This window comes from Equus quagga, chromosome 19 (genome assembly GCF_021613505.1).
Source record: "Equus quagga isolate Etosha38 chromosome 19, UCLA_HA_Equagga_1.0, whole genome shotgun sequence".
NCBI classification, from domain to species: domain Eukaryota; kingdom Metazoa; phylum Chordata; class Mammalia; order Perissodactyla; family Equidae; genus Equus; species Equus quagga.
Window position 1 is genome coordinate 41,363,469 of NC_060285.1, and position 16,981 is coordinate 41,380,449.

General features: G+C 37.1%; 1 protein-coding gene across 2 annotated transcripts in view; it reads right to left on the reverse strand.

Annotated features, from left to right (window-relative positions):
- Window positions 1-16,981, reverse strand: part of ZDHHC17 (zinc finger DHHC-type palmitoyltransferase 17) — a 109,086-nt gene that overhangs the window by 21,072 nt on the left and 71,033 nt on the right. For both annotated transcript variants that reach the window (XM_046646108.1, XM_046646107.1), the window contains exons 13-16: window positions 4,144-4,237; window positions 3,178-3,261; window positions 1,756-1,913; window positions 1,025-1,119 (exon numbers count right to left, since the gene is read on the reverse strand). In XM_046646108.1, the coding sequence (XP_046502064.1) occupies window positions 1,025-1,119; window positions 1,756-1,913; window positions 3,178-3,261; window positions 4,144-4,237 (431 nt within the window). The remainder of the gene's footprint in view (window positions 1-1,024; window positions 1,120-1,755; window positions 1,914-3,177; window positions 3,262-4,143; window positions 4,238-16,981) is intronic.

The following is a 16,981-nucleotide window of genomic DNA, read 5'->3' on the forward strand; positions in this document are numbered from 1 at the left end:
CATGAAGATGTAACATACTGCATGGTGACTACAGTAAATAATACTGTATTGTAAATTTGAATGTTGCTAAGAGAGATCTTAAAAGTTCTCATCACAAGAAAAAAACTGTGTAATTATGTGTTGTGATGGATGTTAACTAGACTTGTAGTGATCATTCTGCAATGTATATGTATCGAATCATATTTTGTACACCTGAAACTAATATAATGTTATATGTGAATTTAAAAAAAAAGGAAAAAGAAAACCTATGTGTGTAGGAACTTTTGTGTCATTCAGAGGGCAAATAAATAATTCGCACTGAAAAGCAGCTGCCCCAGAGTCTGGAAAATTTCCCTAAATATGAATTTCACTTGACTGTATTTTTTAAAATCTTATTTCAATTCTCTGAATACATTCATTTCTCAATAAAACTTTGTAAATTGAGGGGCTGGCCCAGTGACGTAGTGGTTAAGTTTTGTGCACTCCACTTTGGTGGCCCGTGATCTGTGGCTTTGGATCCCAGGTGTGGACCTACACACGGCTCATCAAGCCACACTGTGGTGGCATCCCACAACAAAATGGAGGAAGATGGGCACAGATGTTAGCTCAGCAACAATCTTCCTCAAGCAAAAAGAAAGATTGGCAACAGATGTTAGCTCAGGGCCAGTCTTCCTCACCAGAAAAAAAAACAAAATAAAATAAATTGTAAATTGAGGAAAGGTGAAAGAACAAATACTAAATGTTAGTTGGCCAATAAAGTTTGAATTGTGTAATAAAGAAAAAAAAGAATATCACAAACATATATTTAATGTGATGAATTCTAGAGTTATGGTGAACTAACCAATGCTACATGTGGCAGAAATCTAAGAATTCAGTAGGATTTACAGGCTATTTTACATTTGCTAAGTATAAGAAATATTCTCTGCTTAATAACCTATTGCCATACCTACAGAACTACTTCTCTGTGATGTAGTTCACTAGATACTTGCTGAGTAAGGAAATTTATATGCCAAGGGAGAACAGTACATTTCTAAGCATTACGTACTTGAATGGGCTTTCAATAGATGTCGTTGTGACTTTAAAGTGCTTGTATCTTCTGGCGTTCATCCTCTCATTTGTAGTGATACCTAAGCACGATATCTAAGAGGCAAGAAAAAGAAAACCATTAAACTGTCTCTGAATATTTCATATAAAATAAGTTAATTCTCGAGAGGACCAAGATGGAGAGAAAAATGATGAAGTCTGTTTCTGTTTTCCATCAGGAGATTATAAAGCGAGTTTACGTGATGTTTTGACTCTGTGAAAAGTAGCTGGTTAAACGGGGAAAATATTTAAAAACAAGTAATTTGGCATTGTGCTTGTGGAGAGATGGAGACTATGCACACAGACCACCTCTCCATTTAAGAATGAGCTTTAAAAAAAAAAATCCTTAATTTAAAAAACCCTGAACTCTTGAGTAAATATTGATATTTATGGGTAATAAAACATTCCTATTAAAATGAACACAAAGTTAATGGCATCATCAATCTAAGCTCACACTTATGTCCAGCTGGATGTAGGTGAATCAGCAACAGAAATAAAAAGTTTTGTTGATAGGATAAAAAGTCAAAGTTTACAACATAAAAAGAGGGAGGGGGGAGGGAAAGAGGTAAACTGAAGATTGTAATCCTTGAGAAGCAGCAGTGGTTAAAAAGAGATAGGTTATTATCTTTTAAGCGAGGAGTGAGTTTAGAGTCGACTGAGTCACCAAAGAACAAATGAAGGACCTACACGTACCTGGTACATCTGACACATGAGTAATACGGCCACCCACAGGAAGTGAAAAACACTGTTCAGAAACATCCAAAACATCCACGGGGAACAGGTGGCAATTTGAGTAATGTATGTCCAAAATCCATCCTTGGTGTACGTGGTCTCGCAGTGGAGCCCCCAGTCTACAATCAGAGAAGTACCCACATGTGCTCAGTAATCGTCCAAGCACCTTGTGTAGGCATTTGTGGCAGGGACCACTCTGGAAACAGGGTCCAGAGCCCAGCTTTAACTGATGACTTTCCACGGACACTTTTTATACTCTTCAATAATCCCATTATACATTAGTGAAAAAACATCAGAGACAGAAATGGAAAAAGCAGCAGCCAATCTTAAAAAAACAACTACTGGACTGTAACAACGTACAGTTTTTATTGGTTGCAATTGCATACATCAATACTTAAACAAACATTTTCTTTATACTAAGATGATATATATATAAGTGAGGTATTTTTGGAGGGCAGGCATATAACACAAGATCACCTTGGTGACGGGTCTTTTTCCAAAACAAAATTGACTCTTCGAGAGCTGCTGCCATGAAGAACTACTGTTGTTACAGACTGGATGGGTCCTCTCTTTTAGGTGTGTTGGGCCCAGAAATTAGGTCAAGATCTTTGACTAAGTCTTTCTATTAATCTCTACTTGAGGAATTAGCCTCCCTTTTCATTAGGGCAATAACAGAGAATATTCTTAATATCTTGGGAGTAGAAGGACTAGGAAATCATCCTTCCAAGACATTTTTTAAGCTAGGATTTAATACATCTTTATGCTAAATACCACCAAGCCCTGAAGCACAGTAACTAGACTCTTCATTTAAACTCTTTCCAAATTATGTTCTTGATGCAACAAAAACCCATCATTTCCTCTAAGATACTAAACCCATATGATCAAGTAAATGATAACTTATTCTTAAAAGAGTAACTTCTAATACCTTTTAATATTCTCTAACAGATAATAATTATATCTTACTTTTCAAAATATTTCAAGTTCTGTGCAAACTTAACTTCAACTATATTTTCCCTGCTTGGTAAGAAAGAGCAACTGGCACAATCACAAAACCAATCAACTACTAGAGTAAGGCAAGCACATGATGTGAAAAATGTTGCTGTATTTTACCCAGAAGCTTTTCAAAGCCTATTAAGCCAACAAGCTTCTCAGAGGACACACATACATGTATTAAGAGGTGGTTAATTGATAATTCTGTTGCTTATCCTACATGTTGAATATGTTTGATAGTTCTATTTTTTTCTTTATGCTTCATTATAGTGAGGAGCCCCAAGCAACAATTTTTGGTTAAAAGACTTTTGTCATTATATTTTCGGTTAATATGGTAAGGATGAGTATGCAAACATTTGTGTTTTAAGAAGGTAAAAAACTAATTGTACTTACAAGAAATACAACCATAAATCATCCAGCAGATCATGAAAAGCAAGAAGAACAGGTAGCCCATAAAGTATCTATGGTTGCCTGCACCTAAAGAACAAAACAGAAGCAATTTTTATCAGCTAAGAAAAAACAACTGGAAATACATCCTTTGGGGGGATGGGAGGCAAATGCCATGAAGGGTGTGATACAACTTTGACAATAATCACATATATTAAGTATTTTATAAATTTTTCTTCAAGAAAAAAATGTTTTAATAAAAGTCTTAAAATAAAAATGCTTATAATTGCACACAAAGACGTGATGACTGCAACAGTGCTCATTCTGAAGGCAAGAGAGCCCCAATAAGCCAAATGACTCTCAGTTCTGAGCTTTAACCCTACTGCTTGCTTTGTGAGCTATCAAAGAACCCTACTTTATCTCACTTTTATAAATTTTATAATCCAACTTTTCAAAGACTTCTCCCCAACAGATTCCCACAATCTTCGTAAGGCTTCCCGCTGTCACCTCATAAAATCCCCAGGCCCATCTCTCAGCCCACCTAGTACATCAGACCACACCATTCCTGAACACTGAGGTAAGCAGAGTTCTCATCTGTCACTCTCCTCTGCCTCTGTACATCACATCCTTTGAAATATTGTTAAAAGCCTTACATTCTCTAGTTTAACTAAAAAGGAATACTATCTGCTTCCTTATCAATTTCACCGTTATCCAATGGAAAAGATAAGAGTAGGTACTAGAAAGAACTGATAGAAAAATGATATCAATCTTTTCTAGGCACTGATTTTAGAACCTTTTTCCCTCTCTCTCAAATGAGTTGCTGTTTCGTCAACCAGGAGGTAATTGAGGGGATGGGGGGTGTAGTAGGGTGCAGGAATGAACTTCCCACTATCTACCTTAATATTGCACTTTATTAATTACCTAGAGTAACTTAAATGAGCAACATATTCAGATACTGCTAATAAAACTTACCTACACAGTTGCCCACCCATGGGCAGTGATGATCAAATTTCGCTATGCAGCGATTGCACACACCACAATGTTTGGACCTCACTGGTTTCCGTATCTGTTAATAGGCACGTCAAAAGATTATGAAAGGCATTATACTAAAGACAGGAAAGCTGAACATTTATTTTCTAAAATACAATTATGAAAAAAGAAAACTATATTTTTTGAAAAAGATTACACCAAGGTTTCCAAAGGAATAAGATGAAAAAGACAAGGGTAATCTAGAATATAAACTTTTAAGAATGGAGTAGAACCACCAATTTACAAAAAACAAATAAGAATCAAAGACCAATTTGCTGTTGCAATGAATGGTACTATAATTTACATCCCTCAAACTTCTGAATAATAAAAACACATCAACCTCCAGGCACCTAAATGAAAATTTATTGTGATTAATTGTTATGATATTGGCTGTGCTTTAATAAAATGAAATTGTTCCTTAATAAAAGGAAAGTCAAGTCAGAAGTTAATAAAAGCAGCTTTTAAAATTCAAAATCATCAATAAAATACATCTTCCCAAAGTTAACAAAACTAACAACAAACACTAAGTGTGCACATCTCTTTTCTTTCAGTGCGTCCTGAGATCTCAGATGAAGGTATAGCACTTCCCCTGCTGAACTGCATAGCCCGATCTAAGAAAGGACAACGTGCTTAGGAAGTTTAGGCAGTCTCTACTGCTTGCAAAGATCGCAAAATATATTACTCAGCTCTTGACGGGCAATAAAGAATTCATGTCTATGGGGCCTTAAGTGTTGCAAAATATTTTGCTCTAAATTGGCCAAGCGAACACAAGCAGTCTCAATGCGGATACATGACAAGAGCTACAGGTATTAACCCACGCCAGACACAAAATTCATAATAGCCTTCATTGGTGTTTCAACAAAAGCACTGCCATTTCCCCAACAGTTTGCATAAGATTATACGCTATTTTGAGGTACCAAGCAAAAAGCATAAGTGGACTGTGCAGTTCTGACATGTACTAAAATCATCTGTGGACGAAAGAAAGAATAAGCTATTCCTCACCACAGATATGAGACTAAATTTATTTAGGAGAAAGCAGCAGGATATATCAAACAAATTCTACCCTCACTTCCAACGCTCAGCTACATATCCCCTTTGGGCAACATTTGACAATGAATTCTGAACAAAGACTGACACCAGGTTCCTGAACATAACAGTCTCCTTGGTTCACTTACAGAATAATTCATTTTTAGGAAATTTCTGATCTATATGTGTCTTCTTAGGGACTTGTCTATTTATCAAAGTGAAGGATACCCATATAATGATAAATACCTCTGGCAATCTGAACCATTTTATAATAGGATATGTTCTATACTTTACAACACCAAATTATCTATCCAGAACTACAGGGCTTACAATAACATAATATATAAAAAACTGTTAATACTATGATGACAAAAACAGTCTTGTTCTTGCCATCAGATATTTATTTAACAATGAAAGTGTATTGAGTGACTCTATAAAGAATTTGTTTTCCATTCCGCAAATATACCAGCAATACATACTTGACTTTACGGAAGAGAATAGTATTTCCACAGAATAGCAAAATATAAAAACATTCTAGAGAGTGACAACAGTATCATGGTGGAGTAAGTTGTTCCCTTTCTCTCTCCCTCTCGAGTTACAATCAGTTGGACAGCCACTGATGAACAGAGACTCCCTACACAGCACAACAGGACACACAAGAAATCTAGGCATCTATACAGCTGAAGGTGGGTGGACTGGACCCCCAGGAGGCAGTGGAACTAGGGGAGCAGCCCTCCCATCCCTGTAGCAGCAATCCAGCACAAGGATCCCCACACTGGCCAGCACACCTGTGAGAAAACAGGCACAGGGTGCCTCTGGCCAACCTCCCAGAGGACTTAAGCCTACATGCCTGCAAGTGGTCCCGGCAGGGGTAGAGAAGTCGGGCCAGCTTACTACCTGCCAGTTTCCCAGTGGACTTAGCCTGTTTGCCTGCGAGTGGTACTGGCAGGGGCGAGAAGCGGGGAAGCTTGCTACCTGCCTATCTCCCAGACAATCCAGCATGCATGCCGCTTGCTCCCCCAGCAGTAGCCGGGTCTTTCCAACAGTGGAGATAGTATACAAAACATGGATTTTCCTGGCTGGGGTGGGGTGCTATGACCTGAATTCCTAAAACACACTGGCTAGTGCCAGAGATGAGAGGCTACACAGTGAGCAACAACAAAAACCTCTCCCTGCCTAGCCCCTGCTCCCCCTAGCAGTGGCAGGTGGAACCTGCAACCAGAGGTTTCAAGAACCACAGCAGAACTGGTGAACCAGCTCCCATTGGTGGCATCCCGGATACCAGCTCCACCAGCAGTGAGGGCTGCATACAATTCCCCAGGTCCCTGGGCTCCTGGCAGCGACAATGACATCCATGAACCCAGCACCCTTGGCAGTGGTGCAACCAGCACCCACAGATAACCCTGCAGCAGCAGCACAGGTGGTGCACGGAGTAGCAGCATTTGAGCATCTCCACTAGAAAGCCAGTGGAGGAATATGAAACCCAGGTGACCCTGGAAGCAGTATAAGAGCTTGCAGCCTGGTGACCCTGGTGGAGACAATTGAGACTAAAGGAAAGGCAACAGCAACCCAAGAGGCAGAAGCAGCACAAGGAGGGCACTGAAGATGACCCTGGTAAAGGCAGTGAAGGGTGGAAAGTGCAGGCTCTCAAATACAACCAGAAGCAGCAAATAACCAAAGTAACCAAAGCCTCACACAAATAAGAAAGGTAGTTACTACTACAAAAGCACTGGCAGAGGATCAATTCACCAAACACCATGAAGAACTGCAGTAACATGGCAGAAGAGAAGCAGAACGACAGCTCTCCAGAAACCAACTCAAGTCACAGAAGTCTACACTCTGACTGAGAGAGAATTCAAAATAGCTGTCATAAAGAAGCTCAACAAGTTACAAGAAAACTCAGAAAGACAGTTCAATGAGCTCAGGAATAAATTAATAAATTGAAGGATTACTTTACCAAAGAGATTGAAACTCCATTAAAAAACCAAGAGAAATTCTGGAGAAGAAGATCACAATAACTGAGATGAAAAAATCATGTAGAAAGCATAAAAAATAGAGCAAACCCTTTGGAGGAGGGAAGCTGTGAGCTTGAGGACAGAAATCTAGAAATGAGTAGGTAGAGGAGGAGAGAGAAAAAAGATTTTTAAAAAATGAAGAAATTCTTTGAGAAATATCCAACTCAAGTAGGAAGGAGGATCCCAGAGGGAAAAGGGAGAGAGAAACGAGCAAGAGAGCTTATTATTCAAAGAAATAACAGCTGGGAACGTCCAAACCTGGGAAAGGAACTTGTCATGCAAATACATGAAACTAATAAAACTCTTAATTCCACCAACGCAAAAAGACCCTCTCCAAGGCACAAAAGTCAATGACAAAAAAAAATATTAAGGGCAGCAAAACACAAGAAAATAACCTACAAAAGAACCCCCATCAGGCTTTCAGCAGATTTATCAGCAGAAACCCTACAGGCTAGGAGAGTGTGGAATGATATATTTGAAATATTGAAAAACAAAAACTTTCAGCCAAGAATAGTCTATCCAATGAAATTATCCTTCACATATGACAAAGAAACAAAAGCTTTCTCAGATAAACAAAAGCTGAAGGAGTTCATCACCACTAGACCTGACTAACAAGAATGCTGAAAGGCACCCTCCCATCAGAAACTAAAAAGCAAAGGTTAACAAAACCTTAAGCAAAGAGATAACACATAGACAGAATCAGAAAATTGCAGCTCTGTACCAGAATAGGTTAGGAAATACTTAATTAACATAAAGGATAAAGGGAAAGAAAGCATCAAAAATAATTATCAACACTTCAATTTGGTCAAAAACTCACAACACACAAAAGAATAATTTGTGACAACAAAAACACAGAAGGGGAAGAGGAGGGGATGGAAAATATATAGGCTAATGGACATAAGAGGATGCCAGAAAATGGACTATCTCATCTATGAGACCTTTTATACAAACCTCATGGTAACCAATAAACAAAAAATCAGAGCAAAGTTACAAATCGTTAATAAAGAGAAAACTGAGAAAAACATCAAAGAAAACCACCAAACTCAAATGGCAGACAGAAACACAAGGGAAAAGAAATAATGGAAATATAGGACAACTGGAAAATGAAAGATAAAGTGGTAGTATTAAGCCCTCATATATCAATAATCACTCTAAATTTAAATGGATTTAACTCACCAAAAGACACAGAGTGGCTGGATGGATTAAAAAACAAGACCCAAAAAAATGCTGCCTCCAGGAAACACATCTCAGCTCTAAAGACAAACACAGGCTCAGAGTGAAGGGAAGGAAGATGATACTCCCAGAAAATGGCAAGCAAAAGAAAGCACGTGTAGCTGTACTTCTATCAGACAAACGAGACTTCAAGATAAAAAACATAACAACAGACAAAGAGGGGCATTATAAAATGATAAAAGGGATATTCCAACAAGAGGACATAACACTTATGAATATATATGCACATAACACAGCAGCACCAAAGTATATAAAGGAATTATTAACAGATGTAAAGAGAGAAACTGACAGCAACACAATAATATTAAGGGACCTTAACACCCCACTTAGATCAGTGGATAGATCATCCAGACAAAAAGTCAACAAGGAAACAGTGGACTTAAAAGAAATGCTAGACCAGATGGACTTACTAGATATATATAGAACATTCCATCCAAAAACAGCAGAATACACATTCTTCTCAAGTGCACATGGAACATTCCCAAACACAGATCATATGCTGGGAAACAAAGCAAGCCTCAATAAATTTAAGAAGACTGAAATCATATCAAGTATCTTTTCTGACCACAATGCTATGAAACTAGTAGTCAACTATAAGAAAAAAGCTAGGGATATCACAAAGATGTGGAGACTAAACAACATGCTACTAAACAACTATTGGATCAATGAAGAAATCAAAGGAGAAATCAAAAAATACTTTGAGACAAATGAGAATGAAAAGACAACATACTAAATCTTATGGGATAAAGTATAAGCAGTGCTAAGAGGGAAATTTACAGCAATACAGGCCTACCTCAACAAACAAGAAAAATCTCAAATAAGCAATCTTACACTATACCTGACAGAATCAGAAAAAGAAGAACACACAAAGTCCAAAGTAAGCAGAAGGAGGGAAATAATAAAAATCAGAGCAGAAATAAAATAGAGAGTACAAAAAAATAACCCCACAATAGAAAGGATCAAGGAAACTAAGAGCTGGTTCTTTGAGAAGATAAACAAAATTGACAAATCCTTAGCCAGATTCACTAAGAAAAAAAGAAGATTCAAATGAATAAAATCAGAAATGAAAGGGAAAAAATAATGGATAGCAGAGAAATACAATTAAAGAGAATACTATGAAAAGCTATATGCCAACAAATTGGATGGCCTACAGAAATGGATAAATTCTTAGAATAATACAACCTCCCAAAATTGAATCAAGAAGAAACACAGAATCTGAAAGGACCAATCACAAATAAAGAGATTGAAACAGTAATCAAAAACCTCCCAAAAACCAAAATTCCAGGTCCAGATAGCTTCTCTGGTAAATCCTACCAAACATTCAAAGAAGATGTAATACTTATCCTTCTCAAACTATTTCAAAATATTGAAGAGGACTGGATGCTTCCTAGCTCATTCTACGAGGACAACATTACCCTGATATGAAAACCAGACAAGAACAACACAAAAAAGGAAAGTTACAGGTGAATATCACTGATGAAGATAAATGAAAAATCCTCAACAAAATATTAGCAAATCTAATACAATAATACACTGAAAGGATCAGACACCATGATCAAGTTGGATTTATTCCAGGGATGCAAGGATGGTTCAACATCCACAAATCAATCAACGTGATGCACCATATTAACAAAATGAGGAATAAAAGTCACATGATCATCTCAATAGATGCAGAGAAAGCATCTGACAAGATCCAACATCCATTTAGGATAAAAACTCTCAATAAAATGGGTATGGAAGGAAAGTACCTCAACATAATAAAGGCCATATATGACAAACCTAAAGCCAACATCATACTTAATGGGCAAAAACTGAAAGTCATTCCTCTGAGAACAGTAACAAGACAAGTGTGCCCACTCTCATCACTCTTATTCAACATAGTACTCAAGGTTTTAGGCAGGGCAATTAGGCAAGAAAAAGAAATAAAAGGGATCCAAACGAGAAAGGAAGAAGTAAAACTGTAATATTTGCAGAAGACATGATGCTCTATACAGAAAAGCCTAAAGAATCCACCAAAAAACTATCAGAAATAATCAATGAATAAAGTAAAGTTGCAGAGTACAAAATCAAGATACAAAAACCACTTGCATTTCTATACACTAACAACAGGCCAGCAGAAAGAGAAATCAAGAACACAGTCCCATTTACAATCACAACAAAAAGAATAAAATACTTAGGAATAAATTTAACCAAGGAGGTGAAAGACCTATAGACTGAAAACTATAAGACATTATTGAAAGAAATCAATGAAGAGATAAAAAAATAAAAGATATTCCATACCCATCGATTCAAAGAATAAACATAGTTAAAACGTCCACATCACCTAAAGCAATCTACAGATTTAATGCAATCCCAATCAGAATCCCAATGACATTCTTCACGGCAAAAGAACAAAAAATCCTAAAATTTATAGGGAACAAGAAAAGACCCCAAATAGCCAAAGCAATCCTGAGAAAAAAGAACAAAGCTGGAGAAATCACACTCCCTGACTTAAAATATAGTACAAAGCCATATAGTAATCAAAACGGCATGGTACTGGTACAAAAACAGACACACAGATCAGTGGAACAGAACTGAAAGCCCAGAAATAAAACCACCCATCTATGGACAGTTAATCTTCGACAAAGGAGCCAAGAACACATAGTGGAGAAAGGAAAGCCTCTTCAATAAATGGTAGTGGGAAAACTGGACAAACACTTGCAAAAGAATGAAAGTAGACCATTATCTTGCACCATACACAAAAATCAACTCAAAATGGATTAAAAAATTGAATTTAAGATCTGAAACCATAAAACTCCCAGAAGAAATCATAGGCTGTACACTCTTTGACATTGATCTTAGCAGCAACTTTTCAAATACCACGTCTACTCAGGCAAGGGAAACAAAAGAAAAACTAAACAAATGGGACTACACCAGACAAAAAAGCTCTGCAAGGCAAGGAAACCAGGAACAAAATGGAAAAAAAAGCACAAACTGGGAGAAAATATTTGCAAATCATATATCCAACAAGGGGTTAATTTCCAAAACATATACAGAACACATACAACTCAACAATAACAAAATGAACAACCTGATCAAAAAATGGGCAGAAGATATGAACAGACATTTATCCCAGGATATACAGATGCCAAACAGGAGCATGAAAAGATGTTCAACATCACTAATTACTAAGGAAATGCAAATCAAAACTATAATGAAATATCACCTCACACCTGTCAGAATGGCTATAATTAACAAGTCAAAAACTAAGAAATGTTGGAGAAGATGTGGAGAAAAGGGAACACCCATATTCCACTGGTGGAAATGCAAACTGGTGCAGCCACTATGGAAAACAGTATGGAGATTTCTCAAAAAATTAAAAATAGAAACACTATATGATCCAGCTATTCCACTTCTGGATAGCTATCCAAAGAACATGAAATCAATAATTCAAAAAGATGTATTGCACCTCTATGTTCATTACACCATTGTTCAGAATAGCCAAGACATAGAAGCAACCCAAGTGTCCCTCAACAGATGAATGGATAAAGAAGATGTGGTATATATACATACAATGAAATATTAACAGCCATAAAAAAGAAGGAAATACTAAAGTATAACATTAAAGATAAAGGGACAGAAAAAACCAAAAACAAAGATAATCTCGTCATTTTAACCACAAACTCACAACACAAGACGGACTAAGATGTGACAAAAACACCATAGGAGGGGAAGGGGAAGGGGATTGAATCGGTTTAGTGTAAGGAAATAAGAGGCCATCAGAAAATGGACTATCTTATCTACGAGATTTTGCACACAAACATCATGGTAACCACTAAACAAAAAACCAGAACAGAGACACAAATAATAAATAAGGAGAAAACAAAGAAACCCAACATAAAAGACTACATAACTCAATTGGCAGACCAAAATACACAGGACGAGAAACAAAGGAAATGCAGGAGAACTGGAAAATGAGTTATAAAATGGCAGCATTACACCCTTATATATCGATGATCACCCTAAACATAAATGGATTGAATTCTCCAATGAAAAGACACAGAGTGGTGAGATGGAGTAGAGAACAAGACCCAACAATATGCTGCCTCCAGGAAACACATCTCAGCTCTAACAACAAACACAGGCTCAGACTGAAGGGATGGAAGACAATACTCCAAGCTAATGGGAGACAAAAGAAAGCAATTGTTGCTATACTTATGTCAGACAAAGTAGACTTCAAGATAAGACAAGTAAAGAGAGACAAAGAGGGGCAGTATATAATGATCAAAGGGACACTCCACCAACAAGACATAACACATTTTTATAAATATTTATACAGTCAATACAGGAGCACCAAAGTACATAAAGCAAATATTAACAAACCTAAAATGAGATATTATTAATAACACAGTAATAGTAGGGGACCTCAACACTCCACTCACATAGATGGACAGATCATCCAGACAGAAAGTCAACAAGGAAACAGTGGAATTAAATGAAAAGCTAGATCAGTTGGACTTAACAGATATACAGAACACTCAATCCCAAAACATCAAAACGCACATTCTACTCAAGTGTGCATGGAACATTCTCAAGGATAGACCATATGTTGGGAAACAAGGCAAGCCTCAGTAAATTTAAGAAGACTGAAATAATAACAAGCATCTTTTCCAATCATAATGCTATGAAGCTAGAAATTAATTACAAGAAAAAAATTTAGAAAGGGACAAAGATGTGGAGACTAAACAACATGCTATTGAACAACCAATGGATCACTGAAGAAATTAAAGGAGAAATCAAAAAATATCTGGAGACAAATGAAAATGAAAACACATCATACCAACTCATATGGCATGCAGCAAAAGCAGTACTAAGAGGGAAATTCATTGCAATACAGGCTTACCTCATCAAAAAAAGAAAAATCTCAAATACTCAATCTCAAATTACACCTAACTGAATCAGAAAAAGAAGAACAAGCACAGCCCAAAGTCAGCAGAAGGAGACAAATAATAAAAACCAGAGCAGAAATAACTGCAATTGAAACAAAAAAGGCAATAGAAAGGATCAATGAAACAAAGAGCTGGTTCTTTGAGAAGATAAAACAAAACTGACAAACCCCTAGCCAGACTTACAAAGAAAAAAGAGCGAAAGCTCAGATAAATAAAACTAGAAATGAAAGAGGAGAAATTACCATGGATACCACAGAAATATAAAGAATTATAAGAAAATACTACAAAAAGCTATATGCCAACACAATGGACAATCCAGAAGAAATGGATAAATTCTTGGACTCTTACAACCTCCCAAAGCTGAATCAAGAAGAAATAGATAATCTGAATAGACCAATCACAAGTAAAGAGATGGAAACAGCAATCAAAAGCATCCCCAAAAATAAAAGCCCAGGACCAGATGGCTTCCCTGGAGCATTCTACCAAACTTTCAAAGAGGATTTAATACCTATCCTTCTGAAGCTATTCCAAAAAATTAGGGAAGATGGAATGCTTCCTAACACATTCTATGTAGCCAACATCACTCTGATACCAAAGCCTGACAAGGACAACACAAAAAAGGAAAACTACAGGTCAATATTGCTGATGAACACAGATGCAAAAATCCTCAGCAAAATACTGGCAGCCTGAATGCAGCAATACATCAAAAAGATCATACAGCATGATCAAGTAGGATTTATACCAGGGACACAGGGATAGTTCAACATCCGCAAATCAATCAGTGTGATACACCACATTAACAAAATGAGGAATAAAAAACACATGATCATCTAAATAGACACAGAGAAAGCATTTGACAAGATCCAACAGCCATTTACGATAAAAGCTCTTAACAAAATTGGGATAGAAGGAAATTTCCTCAACATAATAAAGGCCATGTATGACAAACCAATAGCCAACATCATACTCAATGGGCAAAACCTGAATGCCATCCCTTTGAGAGGAGGAACAAGACAAGGGTGTCCCTCCTCTCACCACTCTTATTCAACATAGTACTGGAGGTTTCGGCCAGAGCAATTAGGCAAGAAAAAGGAATAAAAGGAATCCAAATAGGAAATGAAGAAGTGAAACTCTTACTGTTTGCAGACAACATTATCTTACATATAGAAAACCCTAAAGAAATCATCAGAGAACTATTAGAAATAATCAACAGCTTCAGCAACGTTGCAGGGTACAAAATCAACTTACAAAAATCAGTTGCATTTCTAGATGCTACTAATGAACTTAAAGAAAGAGAACCTAAGAATACAACTCCATTTACAATTGCAACAAAAAGAATAAAATATCTAAGAATAAATTTAAGCAAGGAGGTGAAGGATTTATACAATGAAAACTAGAAGACATTATTGAAAGATAACGACATAAAGAAATGGAAAGAGATTCCATGCACATGGATCAGAAGAATAAATATAGTTAAAATGTCCATATTACCCAAAGCAATCCACAGATTCAATGCAATCCCAATCAGAATCCCAATGACATTCTTCAAGGAAATAGAACAAAGAATCCTAAAATTCATTTGGGGCAACCAAAGACCCCAAATGGCTAAAGCAATCCTGAGAAAAAAGAACAAAGCTGGAGGCATCACAATCCCTGACTTCAAAATGTACTACAAAGCCATAGTTATCAAAACAGCATGGTACTGGTACAAAAACAGACACACAGATCAATGGAACAGAAGTGAAAGCCCAGAAATAAAACCCCACATCAAGAGACAGCTAATCTTCAACAAAGGTGCCAAGAATATACAATGGAGAAAAGGAAGTCTCTTTAATAAATGGTGTTGGAGAATCCCGACAACCGCTTGCAAAAGAAGGAAAGCAGACCATTCTCTCACACCATACACAACAATAAACTCAAAATGGATCAAAGACTTGAAGGTAAGTCCTGAAACCATAAAACTCCTAGAAGATAATATAGGTGGTACACTCTGTGACATCAAACTTAAAAGGATCTTTTCAAATACCCTGTCTTCTCAGACAAGGGAAACAAAAGAAAAAATAAACAAGTGGGACTTCATTAAAGAGCTTCTGGAAGGCAAAAGAAAACTAGGATCAAAACAAAAAGACAACCCACCAATTGGGAGAAAATATTTGCAAATCATATATCTGATAAGGGGTTAATCTCCACAATATGTAAAGAACTCACATGGCTGAATAACAAAAAACCAAACAGCCCAATCAAAAAATGGGTGGGGGGGGCCAGCCCAGTGGTGCAGTGGTTAAGTTCGCATGTTCTGCTTCAGCAGCCCAGGGTTCGCTGGTTTGGAACCCAGATGTGGACACAGCACCACTTGGCAAGCCATGCTGTGGCAGGCGTCCCACATAGAAAGTAGAAGAAGAAGGGCATGAATGTTAGCTCAGGGCCAGTCTTCCTCAGCAAAAAGAGGAGGAATGGCAACAGATGTTAGCTCAGGGCTAATCTTCCTCAAAAAAGAAAAAAAAATAAAAATTAAAAAATGGGCAGAGGATATTATGAACCGACATTTTTCCAAAGAAGATATAGACGGCCAATAAACACATGAAAAGATGTTCAACATCACTAATCACCAGGGAAATGCAAATCAAAACTACACTAAGATACTATCTTATACCTTTTAAAATGGCTATAATCACTAAGACTAAAAGTAAATGCTGGAGAGGATGTGGACAAAAGGGAACCCTCATACACTGCTGGTAGGAATGCAACCTAGTGCAGTCCCTATGGAAAACAGTGTGGAGACTCCTCAAAAAACTAAAAATAGAAATACCATATGACCCAGCTATCCCACTACTGGTGGTCTATCCAAACAATTTGAAATCAACAATCCAAAGTGACCTGTGTACCCCTATGTTCATTGCAGCACTACTCACAATAGCCAAGACGTGGAAGCAATCCAAGTGCCCAGTGACCAATGACTGTATAAAGACGTGGTATATATATACCACGGAATACTACTCAGCCATAAAAAAAGACAAATTGATCCCATCTGCAACAACACAGATAGACCTGAAAGGTATTATGCTAAGTGAAATAAGCCAGATGTGGAAAGACAAACATCATATGATTTCACTCATATGTGGGAGATAAACACACAAACACAACAGTTCAGTGGTTACCAGGGGAAGGGAGATGGGAGCTGGGGACAGGGGTGAAAGGGAGCACTTATGTGATGATGGACAAGAAATAACGTACAACTGAAATTTCACAATGATGTAAACTATTATGAACTCAAAAAAAAAAAGAATTACAATCTTGTAAATTATCCATTGTAAAGCACAGAAACAAAAACTTTTTAAAAGAATGCTTGAAAATGCAAAGGAATCTAGTCAGCACCCTCAAGTTGCTACCAAAGTAATACATTATATATATTTTTCCCTTTTTTTTTTTTTTTTTTTGTGAGGGAAGTTTTTCCCTGAGCTAACATCTGTGCCAATCTTCCTCTACTTTGTATTTGGGACACCACCACAGCACGGCTTGATGGGCGGTGTATAGGTGCGCTCCCAGGATCCAAACCTGCAAACCCTGGGCTGCTGAAGT